This window comes from Puntigrus tetrazona, chromosome 20 (genome assembly GCF_018831695.1).
Source record: "Puntigrus tetrazona isolate hp1 chromosome 20, ASM1883169v1, whole genome shotgun sequence".
NCBI classification, from domain to species: domain Eukaryota; kingdom Metazoa; phylum Chordata; class Actinopteri; order Cypriniformes; family Cyprinidae; genus Puntigrus; species Puntigrus tetrazona.
In genome coordinates this window covers 17,861,669-17,875,198 of record NC_056718.1, presented here as the reverse complement: position 1 = coordinate 17,875,198, position 13,530 = coordinate 17,861,669, and the positions used below count along the sequence as shown (strand labels likewise).

The window sequence follows — 13,530 nt, the reverse complement described above, 5'->3', positions numbered from 1 at the left end:
ACTTTGAGCATCAGAAGGTCTGTTTGCATGAGAGCATGAGCAGAGTGTGTGTTTGTAGTCTTGGGATTTTTGTGTTTTCAGTTAAAGAGTGAACAAAAGTAAATGTCCATGGTGTGATATTCTAGAGGAGAGATTTTCCCAATTGTTTGCCATGTGCGATTACGTCACATTAGAGTCACTCAAGAGCCTTTAGGAGTCATTTTTTGGATGTCTGTCCCCTGAGATGTCAGATTGAATAAGATGTCTCCCTGTTGCCTCACACCACAACAGGAAAGAGATACTATGCTTTTGCTTTATGTTCATGGGAAAATACTGAGTGAGCACTAGATCTCAAGCAACCCACGGCTTTCACACTGCATGTCTGTGACAGCTGTATTGGATTAACTGATTGACTCATTACGGTAACTGCCGAGAAGTGACGGAGTCAGCGAGTAGATAAACAAGGCACTCTGGAATACTTCATTCTGATTGGTCAATCACGCCATCCAGCGGTCTGATTTTTCTTATTACCACACTGGCGATATTGCAACGTTGTATATCAGTGTGAATTAAACCGATGCTACTTTCAAGCAGTGATGGAGAGCAAAAAGCAAAAGCTTTTCAAAACTCTAAATGATTCTCAAAAAGATTCACCATTTATAGCACACATGTTTTTAACCAATCAGGCCTCATATGTTTGTAATAAAGTATAACCTATTAAATGTAATTTACAAATAATTAAATGCTTTATATTAGGCACTAATCATAAGTTTACCGCATCTACGCCCTGTAGCAGTGACCCATCTGAATTCGAGCTTCGAAACCTAGATAATGCAGCTTTGTGTCCTTAAATGTTGGTCTATATCTGTAACCATAACTATAAAATTGTAATAATAATTCTAATTGAAAATAGGGAAGTTCGCACCACAAATGTAATGATAATAAAACCACATCCTTGGATTTACTTACAGGATTATTTTTTCCAGCTGATGAAAACACTGACAGAGAATCAGAATTCAGTAAACTTTAAAGGGGTCATGAACTGAGAAATTAAAACTCTGTACTTAATAAAAGGAATTTTTAAAAGGAACCTTTTCGTAGTACCCAAAGTAATTGTGAATCTACCCACTTTTTGGCTTGTTTGCACCACAGGAACTAGGAATGATTTCAGAGTAGGAACGATTTCAAACATATGCTGTGTAAACATTGTATCAATTTATTTATTTTGTAAACGCCATTTGCCTGAAGATTTTGTCTATGGCATTTTCTGCCGTGGACAAAGTAGACATCAGACTGAATGACATGTAGCATTTCCAGTTGATGTTGGAGATTCTTGGTCCACCTTTCCATTTATTGAATTGCTTGATGTATACGTCGACTTTCCATGTCCATTATTGTGAAACCTGCTAAACATAATAAAAAACAGCTCTGATCACAGAGTCCTCCATTTTCCTGTTAACGTCATTGTTCTTTTTTTTGTTGTTTTTCTTTGTTTCCCTTTTTGAACGATGCAAAAAAATGATGTATCTGTTGCCTGGCTTACATCACTTCCTAGTACCCACTGTCTGTGCAAATGCAAACCTATTAATGGTTCTGGGAAATAGTTTGCACAAAATCATCCCAATATTTAAATACTGTACTTTTAGCTCTGGAACTAAAGCTAAGGCCCTTATAATGGAGCCAAATCTGCCAAACTAACTTTATATTGTGATGTTGTGGCTAAACACTTCCTCCACAGAAGAATATCAACAACTGCTTCTACATCACTGCCTGTTTAGCCCCACCCACCTGTTTACAGATGTAATAACAAGAGAGGCAAATGCCGGCCTACACAGAAACCAAACTGTAAACTTTATTCAATTAACTTAATTTATTATGAAATTGCAGACTGCGATGTTAAGAACATGTCCCTTTGTGGGCTTCATTTTACCACAGATTCATATACAAATAAGGCACAATTTGATTCAGGATTTTCAGAAAGAATGAAACTAAAAGATGATGCTATGCCGACCATATTGGATCTGTTACAGTAAAACAGTAAAAAAACAGTAACTGTTTTTTATTTTGTGATCACTGCTGCTTTATCCTGTAATTACAGATAATTTGTATTGTGTATTTATGTGTTTTTAGCCTAAATCACAGGAGCCTCCATCTATGAAGGACGTAGCCTGTTAAATATACACAACTATTAGCTAATCATACCAGTGGGCATTTACTTCCAAAATGTTACAATAAGACATGCCTATATAAAGAGAGGGGGTTAAAAACAGGACAGAAAATAACCTATTGGTTGTTAATTATGATGTTTTTTGATGTAAAACCTTTTTATTTTAAACGTTACGAGTGTACCTCAGAGAAGTGTACCTTAAAAACAAAGGCAGGTCATGACCCCTTAAAAAGCTCACACATATGACTGTATCTAACTGATGTTGACTCTAATATAGTTATCATTAGTATAGTTATCGTTCTTAGTGTGAACGGACCTTTTTCACATTTACCCTAACAATCTCTTTCCATCAAACATCTACATGTGCCTTAAATCACTCAGCAAATAGCTTCATTTAACACAGCTTGGTACCGCATAACTCAGATCTGTTTGCCTCTGTCAGCTTTGCTTTTCAGTGATAACTCCTGAAGGTCTTTGTCACAATTTACCCTCAACAGCACTAAATGATGAGTAATAAAAATATTTTCTCCCACCACGAGGAGGCTGCCCAGCCGCTGTTTGAAAGGTCTAATATTTTCCAACCCATATGTCCGGCACTTTTTACAGTTGGCGTCAGTGCATGGAGAAGGTCTAAGTGCAGGCACTTTGAAGTGTTTGTGGTGTCGCCACATCTGCCAACAAGATGTGTTTTGCGTGGGATATGGAGCTGAGTTTAAGCCTGGGGAGTTAGGGGTTGTCGGTATTCTTTAACGTCATGTGACAATGAACAACATCTCTTTCCTGGTGAGAGAGACTCATAAAATATGATCATTTATTCTAAGAATCTGCAGGGTGTCTGCATTTTAATTTGTGTTAGTATGGCCACTGAACAGGATAATAAGGATTGCATGGTAGTCATTGACGGGAAGTGACTACATCCATTTTACTGACATCATTTGGATTAGCTTAATACATCCTGAGCAATAAAACTAAAATTGCTCCTGTCAAATTGTCCTAAAACATGGGTACGGAAAATGCAGAGAGCTGTCAGTGCAATTTCTCATGCCAGTGAATGTCCTAATGCTTTAACACATTCCAAATTCGGAATAGGAATAACAAAGAAATTGATTTCAAGGCTGCTTTAAAACTCCAGGTTCCATTTGGAACTTTAAATATAGTAACTGCTCGAAACCATGTCTGAGGTTCACTACCGCCAGGCAGAGCCATCTCCATATTCCTGTTAACCTCTGCACCCACAATTATGAATACAACAGAGGCTGTAACACAGTTAAATGATGGCGAAACCACAGAAACTGTAGTTTAATCAAGAGTTTATAGAGCCAGTTTCTGCTGTGCCCATATCTGACACACTGCAAAGCATTTTCACAGTTCATTAGAATGACTTTGCCAAAAGCGGTTGGCCTTGGGGTGTTATTTTCCTCTATAGCTTCAGTCTTGCTACCAAGTGCCAATCCCGACAGCAGCTCTGCCATTTGTTACCATTATTAAAGTCATATTTCTCAGCTCGGTTCATAAATCGTACTTGAAATTGGTGAGCGAGCTGCCTGCTCTCTCATTAGCAGGGGCTTTGCTGTGGCCTGGAGACGGCTGTTTGCTTAGAACAATTCTGCATTCTTTGGTTGGAGCCAACCAATGTGAAATTAATGAAACTAAATCAACATGTTGTGAGCTGTAAATGTAATTGCATTAAGCTTAAATGTACTCAGTGATGTTGGTAACAGTTATTTAGCAGATTTTTTTGTTGCTGTTCTCCAAAGTGACTTACAGCACATTAAAAGTACAAATAACTTTGAAAGTTATAACTTTTATTTAGCAAGGACACATTGAACCGATTAAAAGTGACATTAAAGACTTTTGTAACGTTGCAAAATATTTCTATTTTAAATAAATGCTGTTGTTTTGAACTGTAGAACTAATCTTTAAAACAATGCTGGATCAGATTTTTTTTTTGCAGTTTACTGTGGAAAATGTAAGCATATACATTACAGAAATTTCTAGTATAACATTGAATTTAAATGTATATATCCAAAATTAATGTATTTTCAGGCACTTATTCTCCCTCCGAACTGTTTCCCTCCCAAAGAAAAATGAATAATAGACTGTTGGCATTATCCCACAACTTATTATACAAACCAAGCCTGAACCCCCAGTGGGGAAAAATGAGCTCAGCTCCAGAAGATCAAGAAGCAGGAAATACCTGCCGCTACATCCACTCTTTTTGGTCCTGTTAGATTTAATAGCTCTCTCAGGCTTTCTCTATATTTTGCTCTCTTATTTACTTTCTCTCATGGTGATCTGTTCTCACGGGCCAAGCTGCAGTACAATGTAGTTCACCACAAAACAATCTGAAAAGGAAGAGACTGTTCTTCACAACAAAAACACCCCCACCCCCTTCCTTGCTGTGGAAACCAATAGTGAACCATGAACCTAAATAGCTTAAAATGGTTCAGGCAGGCTCAGTGTGCATGTGAGAGTTATTTTGGCTCATTATTGTGTAATCTGAAAGGTTAGTGAATTGAAACCAGCATGAGCAGTGATTCTTCCAAAGCTGCCTACAAGTTTTTTTTACAAACAGCAAAACCAACAGATTACAAGAGACGGATTGTGCTGTTACTCCTTTGAATCTAATTGGGTGGGTTTACAATTAAACTTTGTACAACATCATTAAATTAGGTGCTAGCTGCAGCTAATTAGCTTGAGTTAGTTAATAGGTTTGCATATATAGGCAAATTTTCTTCTAACTGTCATCTAGGGTATAGTATACAAAACAAGCTTCTGGCTTAGTTGTAGCAGAACTAACACAATACTTGTCAGTCTAGTAGCGAAGGCTGAGCTAATTAGAAAAACAGGCATAAAATCTAAAGGCAACCATGTTTACTGTTTATGCCAGTGTGGTCGATGTTTATCCCCCACACTGTAAAAGCCCAATCCAGTCACAAGGACAAATGTCTGACCTCAGCGACCAATTAACCACATCAGGCCAGGCCAAACAGAGTCACGTGATCATCGATGAGGCAGCCATGGTTTGTGGCTGACATTTTAAGGTGACTGTGGCGAACTGCATTCTCCTTAATAGTACCAGCCCGACCGCATTGAGGAACCAGACAATTCTTAAGCATTATGTTGATGTGAACATCCATTTCAGACCCTGATGATCTTCAACAGGGATTCCCAAACTTCTTTTTTAGTCAACTGAACTCCTTTTACCTTAAATATTTACTGATATCTTGTCTAGGTAATATTTAAAAAAACATTCTCCATTCTATGGCAATGTAATCGTCACATGACATGGAGGCAAGCCAATAAAAAAAAAATCTAGGATATTTTTCTGAAAAAAAGGAAGATATTTAATTCATAAATTCTATCTGTCTAACCAGACTATATGGTCTTCTTTCTACTCACTATGATGGTTGTCTTAGATTGATATATCTTTACATATTGTTTTTACAGTCATTGGAATAATGCAAGCTCAGTACAAAAAGTATATTTAATTCACTAAGTGTGCACATTTATGTTTGGTGTGCAAAACCTGTTTTACAATTTAGATTTTAATCAGATTTCTGAAATATTCCCCATTGGTTGTCCTACCTGTAAGCCCCACACCAAATATATGCCGTTGGTTGAGCCAATGTTACATGGTTAAAATTTTGACAGGGGGTGTAGTAGAAAGAACCAAAAACAGTTCCTTAAAATGCACTTCTGTGTAGGTTCAAATTAAACCTATGCAAAGAATTGGATCGAATGTGTTTATTAGCTGTACCCTTTAAAATTCTTTATTCAGAAGAGCCCTTTAAAATTGAGCACTTCATTTAGGAAAGACCCTATATTCTAGTGGCTATGATTGTTCTCATTCTGAAGTGCCCTTCGCAGGCAAATTGATCCTGTTTGGTAATCAACGACAGTGTTTGCACAGGGAATCTATAGGCTTGGGTCTACCAATCTCTGCTAGAAACCTTAAAATATTATATTCCGTCTAAATCCATCATGTTGATGTAATTTGTCAGAGTTTGAACAGTTTGGAGATCAAATTAACGTAATCAGCAGTACATGATAGGGGGCAGTGCATATCTGAATAAACTATTGGATATCAGCATGGCCTATAAAAAGTATGTGTAACTGAGCTCTGGCCTTTGAGCTGACGTGTAGAATAAGGTTGAGAGCCCGTACCAGACAACACGCTGTGAACGTTTATGGTTGTAACTCTGACGCTCTCCTGGCAGGGACCGGCCTCAAATCATCACAATCCTTCGTAATGATTCAAAGCCAATGTTTTGAGATTTAAATGCATTTTTTATTATTTTTCTTTTCTCAACGCCAAACCATAACATGCCAATCAGTGTTATCACGTTTCAAAACCCCGAGGACCAATTTTCTTGGTATCAAGCCTGTAGTTATAAGACTCTGAGGTTAAAATCTAGTTACGAAAGGCGTAAATTCGTATTAAGTTTGATTTAGATGAGATCTGAAGCAACTTGCAAAAACTTTGACACCACAAATTAGCATTTATATTTTTGAAAAATGAGAAATAATTGTTAAATAAACCTGAAATTTGATGTTGCTGTCCACTGCCAGCTTTAGGCACAGGATCGTTTGTCGATAATTACTTGTGTCAGTGTAACACTCCCAGTTGTCTGTCAATGTTATGTTTGACTCCCTGTGCCTGGAACTTGGCTCAATTCAGCTCTAATATGACCAAATTTATTAATGTTATTTCTGTTAATATAGACCATTAGCTGCCAGACTGCTTGTGAAGGAAACAAGAAAGATTAGACTTGATAGCAGAAACTGCCAGGTACGCTAACCATTTCTGAATAGGCGAATAGACATTTGGCTGCTATTTACATAGATTTATGAAAGAAATACGACTGCAGCCTGAGGGTGTTTTGAACTTTGAAAAAATGTATTTGCAAAATCCCACGAGTGCGAGAAATTTGCTTGGTAAAGAACCAGTGTAGATCACTCGAAAACATAACAGGCTGACTGCATTGCGTGCTGTGAGTGTTTGCGCTTTTTTTCTTGACAAACCGCCTATTCACAGGGAAAAGGACCTGCTTGAATTTTTACACTGCACTGCTCAAGACATCTCTGTGAGGCTTATATGCTGAATATTTGAGGTGACTCTTTATGCAGACACGTTCTGACAGATTTGGACAGAGCCCAAGGCAGATACAAAAGAGCAGTCTGTCAAAACCAGGGATAATTCCCTTCCTCTCTACAAAGACACCATCTGAGAGCCATTTACCTAAACAGTGTGGTTTTTCATAGTTTGGGGAATACAATGAAGTTTTGAACTTGTTGACATTATTTATCCCTCAGTTTTTGAAATATGCGAAGAGAAGTTCTGCTTTCAAAGACACCATGAATACGTCAAGGAAATGTCGAACTAATGCTCTTTATCATATCTTTTTAAGCAAGCTGAAAGATCCTCTAGAACTGTAAGCCATTTTATATTTTGCCAGTTTTACCTGTAAAAATAATGAAAGACTTTGAGAGACAGTATGACCAATGTCTCTAAAAAAACTTTATGATGTATCGTTGTAAAAAACAAGAAATGACACTTTTTTTGTTGGGTTTTATTTTTTAGATTTATTAATTTTTCTGTACTCTAAAAAAACAAAAAATGGCACAATGGCAGTAACATACTTAATTCTGTTACATTAAACATAGACATAGCTTTATTTTCCTGTAAAAAATAAATAAATAATTTATTTGACTTTATGATACTACAATAAATGTACAAAATACTAAATGTTTTTAAAAGGGCGATACAATTATATACATCTAAAATGGAAATTATATTTCTAAAAAGATTTTAAAAATCTATTCTGCAGTTTTCTATCAAAGCCTAAATATCCCGTTTGCGCTTCTGCATTATCTTAACCATACATGTATATGAAGTACAAACATAACATACTGTTTTCATTGCCTTTCAAAACTGCAAAAGTCATTGGAAAGATGGAAACTGCATGGTTACCGATAAATAAGATCCACAGATTTCCACATACTGAAATTACTACAGTTTGACATATAAGCTGGTAAATGGAATAATAAAATTCTTTTTTATGCTTTTATAATATTTACTATACATAAGTGCATGTACAACATATCCATCTAAAAGAAAATCTTTCCTTTAGCGCATGGCAATCATCCATACAGGCACAATAGCCTCTGGAAAACCTTCTTGCTTTTCCACGTCCAGTATGGTGAGGCCTGCTGTCTGAATGATGTTCTTCATGATGTCCAGGTGGCGAATAATGCTGCTGTCAATAGGGTCCAGCTTGCATCCCTGCCGTGCCATGTTATCTTTAATGATGATTACACCGTTGGGCCTCAGGCTCTGCTTAGCACGTTTTAAAAACTCCATCAGGTCCTTATCAGTAAGATGACCTGAGAAATTAGGAAGAAATGATGAATCGTGTAATTCTTGACAAAAAGAGAGTGTGTACATTTCTAAATGTCCACACTCCAAAATTAGCAGATACTGATACAGCGACGATTGTATAAAGTCCAGAATTCTTTATAATTTATATTATATATAACTACTTCTGTCACCACCAGTAGTTCACATACTATCGAAAGTCTTTATATGGGTTTAAAGAGTTTCATATAGATATCTGTCCCATCAGTGTCACATGTACACAGACTTCAATGAGGGAGATGAAACCGTATCCTGAAACAAAAGACTCTGACTAGCATTCAGCTGCTCTCATTACAGCAAAGATAGCCTGGACCTACTAAAATAAGCGAATGTAGGTGGGCAGAATACACAGATCAAGTAAAAGCAGTAAGTGCAGAAAGTACCTTACTGTAAAATATATGTTACATAACATAAAGTAATCCATGAAAACAATCCATTAACTCACAGGCAACCCACTGCAGCCAGATGACGTCGTATTTCTTTGTAGGTGGGGTGAATTCCTGCAGATTGTAAAGGTAGTAGGCCTCCACCCGGTCTGCGTAATCTCCGAGGTAAACCTCATGAGCGTGGAGGATAAACTCCTCCATCATGTCAAGCATCTCCATGGATTCAAACACAGGAAACAGAACTCCTTTGGACACCCTACCGATTCCACAGCCGCAGTCTAGTGCCCGCTTGGTGCCAGCCTTTCCTGGACCCTATCAGGATTATAAATAATAATAAAAACACAACAAATTATTCATCACATTTTTCAAAAAAAATTTTTTTTGGTTTGATGTTTAAAAATAATAAAGAACTATGAGTGGTAGGCTAAGTTCAGGGACAAAGTTTCAACAGGACAGCTGAACACTATTTTTGAAGCTAATGCCATTTGTCAACTTAGATGTGTTAATTAACCACATGTTCAAATAGTGTTATTGAGACATGTATACAGCTTGGTTATTCTGATCTTGAGGTTTTGCTATCTGAGAATATGGGTGACCAGAACAAAAAGTCAGTATTCAGTCAAATATGACCGTTTGCTGTCATATAGACTCCCTGTAAAGTAAAAGATTTAAAGTACATTTATTTTAGTTTAAATCTGTTATCATATTTACTGACATACCACTGATATACAAATTATATCGAAACATTATAGCACTACTTGTGCACAGTGCACTAAAATTAGTTTTAATGTCAGTATTTTTGAATAATGCCCTAAAATGTATTTGTACTTAGCATGAAATAAGGTTTTTCAAATGTGTGTGGTTTTTATAAATAGGATATATATGATATATAAAAACCAATCTTTAAAAAAACTGAAAAAGAAAACATTATTACGTTTCGTATTCACATTAAATACATGAAAATCCAGGAAATGTACTTTCTTGTAAAACATAAAGTTTATTTCAGTGTGTTTCTTACTAATAATACAAATTCAGCAAGAAAGAGAAAATTTAAATTACATACAACAAATTTCTTCAGGAACTGTCTTGAGCCTTCGAGGTCGATCTCTGATATCTCCACAAAATCTCCCATCATGCCCTCCTCGGATGCCGGGACATCCTTGTAGAAGTTTTGTGCCCTGTAGTAAAACTGCTTCTCCCCTTTAATGTATTCACAAGTCACCGCATAGAGTTTCACTGTAGGGCAATAAACATATAGACAGTCTCACACATAGACACTAAAAAGGTTATTATGATTATATTGGATTGTTTTCAGACTAGAAAGAAAAACAAGCCATTGATTTCATTACTAGAAATATAATATTGCATTACGGTTGAAATATACTGTACAGTTATGGGTATAAGTTTCAATGCAATTGGATCTTCTTACTTACCTCTTACAAAAGCATTTATTCAAAGTAGTTTTTGAAATTTACCAGCTATTAATAGCATTTGTTTCTAAGATTTTTTCTCTCAGCAAATGGGATTAAAGCATCAGGATACTATTGGTATTGACGCTGTTGTAGTACAGCACAAAAGAATGCTTTATTGTTGGCACATTTAGGAGTCCCCGTCAGCATCAGTCTAATGTCACATTATTAAGTTCAGCTGGAACATCTGCTCTATTCAATGGCTGGGCACTTAAAGGACAGACCATTATTAAGTCAAAGCATGTTTGGAAAGTTCGAGTCAAACATTGGATCACCAGATGATTAGCTGGAAGACCTTGCTGAAGGGTTATAGGTGAGAGGACTGGCAGGGCGAATGAGCTGTGATACTGAGATTGTGATCAGGGTTTGATATGTGAACCACAAGTTTACTAGTTCAAAGTCAAAAATAGTAACACTGGGCATTTATTCCCTGTGGACTATTTTATTTTGGTCCTGTATATTTTTGTTGGCTCTCTTTAAGCTTAACACTCACTCATCTGCTTTTCCTTATTGGTCATGAGGCAACATTAAAACATCCTGCTAGCATTTCAGCTAAAACAAGACATCAATCCAATTTTTTTTTCCAAAAAAATTGCTAATTCTGTCATCTGTTTACTCACCTTCTTCTCATTCCAAATGTTGTCTGTGGTACATACAATATGTTATTTTGAGAAATGTGCAGCGTGTTTGTTTGCTTGTTCATTTATTCAGTGGAAATCAAACCAAAATGATTTAGTTTTTAAAATATCTTCTTTTGTGTTCCACAGAAATTAGAAGGTTTGGAATGACACGAGGGTATATAAATGATAACAAAATGTTCTTTTTTGGGGTAAAATATAATCTCTTACAAAACACTTTCTGAGTTCATATCAGTTTTGGTCTAAAATGCAATTTATAACTATTGTATTGTTGCTGTAACTAGGGTTAAAAAACACTTTTTTATGAGTAAAGTTTACCGTTTTAAATGTAAGAAAGACTTTTTTCGGGTATGTCTCTTTCCACCTCTAATGATTTAAAATTTAAACTTTTCTTTATTAAATGAAGAGGATTTTCCACCTGTGTTGTACACAAATAAAGACCAAGGGTAAAACGTGTTGCTCTCTGTGTTTTCTTATTTTTAATACCAGACCAAACTCTTTAGTAACAAGCTTCTGAAGCCAGCCAGTAACTCATTTAATTGTTTCCACAGTTTACCTTACCCAACATCTGATTTAGGCCTACAGTATGTGGACAAATAGAAATACAAGCTAACATCTATCAGATAAAGACCACTGTCAACAACACATCAAAACTACTTAGGACCTCCATATCATTATATAGTATTCATAGCAGTTTAAAGGTGGACATTTGCCTAGTTTTTATGTTAATGGCTCATGGACCTCAACACATACTATCACACACTATCTCCAAAGTCTTTCAATACTTTGAAATATACTTTGAAATATGGTTGCTAATGCACCAACATAGTAAAACCACAGCTGACTTTTTATTAATCATTAAAATGTAAAGCATGCAGCATGCATATTGTGCAATTATGCTTAAAATAGTCACATGGCTCTGTCCACTGGAATAAATAGCATGCACTGTATATAGTATGTAATGATTTTTCCCATTGGAATTGGATATTGCCGTTTAGGCTTTGACGTTATCTTCTCACATTTTACATTTTGAAGCATCTTTAACAGAGACAGATATGCCAATAACATTAATATTATTGGTTGCAGACTAAATATCTATTGTGGATGTGGTCTGACACAACTCCATACTCCAAATGTCTGCTTCTCATAAAAATAATACAAACAATTCTTCGTGCCACCCATTCACACATCTTACCCAGAGGAATCTGTTCCTGGAGGTACAGGTAGCTGGCGAAGAACTCCTTCCTCAGAGTTTTGTGCAAGTGGAAAGACATACTGTGTTTGCACATCTCATCATCCGTCTTCGCCCAGCGGTCTCGGAAAGCTTGATGCGTTCCGCTAAACTCCATAATGGAGGTGGAATCAGACATTCTGAATCTTCTGCAAAGTGGCTCAAAACGTAGCTCAAGGTGTCTCCTGAAGAATTTCTGAAGGCACCACGGTGCTGCTATATCTGTAGGAGGCCTCTGGTTACTGACTGGTTGAGCGTTCTGTTCTCAGCAGAGTGCCTAAATCTACCACATCTTATCAGATCACCTGCTTTAGGCCCGGGGTGGTGGAATGAGAAAGGGACGGGGAAGTTTGCCTCAGAAGAGGGGTGGTCCTTTTTCTCTAGTTCCAGAAGAAGCTTCTTCTCTTACATTTCAGAATGGCATATTAGCGCATACCAACACATAAACCAGAGAGTCATGCATTCATTCACAGCTAGTGACAAGTGGCTTATGTAGTGGCTATTCTTAGCACTGCCTTCTCATGTTTGTATACACAGTATTGGTGGCAAGTTCACAGTGGTGAGGAAAGATCAAAGACAGATCTAATCTGAACATGCTGTGGCTGCTTGCTGTCTGCGTGCATTGACACTGCAGCCATATGCTACAAAAGTAACATACAATTGATAAAAGCATTGTTTTTAAAGTTACATTCTGTGAAAAAACAGAGAGAGAGAGAGAGAGAGAGAGAGAGAGAGAGAGAGAGAGGAGCGAGAGAGAGAGAGAGAAATAAGATGGATATGGTATCAGTCCTCTCGTCTTTAGTCATGTCAGCTCATGGGCCATGTGTTGCTCATATGATTGCAGTTTGAAATTTAGATAAATTGCCAAATGATCATCACCTTAGTGTATGTGATATTCAGTGAACCAAAATTGAACCAGTGCTTAAATTGGAAGTGCATACTCAATGCAATTAGAGAAGACTGTTTATAAATAATGCAGGTCCTGCAAAGTTGGTCCAAAAAGCTGTATTAATATTAGTAAATGTTTCAAACATTTTGCTTGGGTTTTTAAACATTCTAATAGATTCCAGTATACTTGCCTAGCTGATTAATTACAGCAAGACATTTTAATGACGCTTTTTCAAAAATTGCTTTTTACAAAATTGTATAAATACAAACTGTGCATTAATTAATTACAGATGTTTTAATTAAAAATTGTATCCACATTTCCAGAACAGAAATCTGAACATGCATTCTTGTTTT

The 13,530-nt window shown here is 36.5% G+C and overlaps 1 protein-coding gene across 1 annotated transcript; it reads right to left on the bottom strand.

Moving 5' to 3' along the window:
• Positions 1-7,717: 7,717 nt before the first annotated feature.
• Positions 7,718-12,678, bottom strand: ntmt2 (N-terminal Xaa-Pro-Lys N-methyltransferase). The gene is made up of 4 exons (XM_043220060.1): positions 12,253-12,678; positions 10,014-10,186; positions 9,010-9,262; positions 7,718-8,533 (listed from the first exon to the last, which is right to left on the bottom strand). Exons 1-4 carry the CDS (start codon positions 12,425-12,427, stop codon positions 8,277-8,279), a joined length of 858 nt encoding a protein of 285 aa, XP_043075995.1. The 5' UTR covers positions 12,428-12,678; the 3' UTR covers positions 7,718-8,276.
• Between the last annotated feature and the right edge of the window lie 852 nt (positions 12,679-13,530).

Coding starts and splice junctions, on each gene's coding strand:
- ntmt2 (XM_043220060.1), bottom strand. CDS start 12,427: ATGTCTGATTCCACCTCCATTATGGAGTTTAGCGGAACGCATCAAGCT. Junction 10,187..12,252: donor CCAGGAACAGATTCCTCTGG/GTAAGATGTGTG, acceptor ATTGCCCTACAG/TGAAACTCTATGCGGTGACT. Junction 9,263..10,013: donor AGTTCCTGAAGAAATTTGTT/GTATGTAATTTA, acceptor TAATCCTGATAG/GGTCCAGGAAAGGCTGGCAC.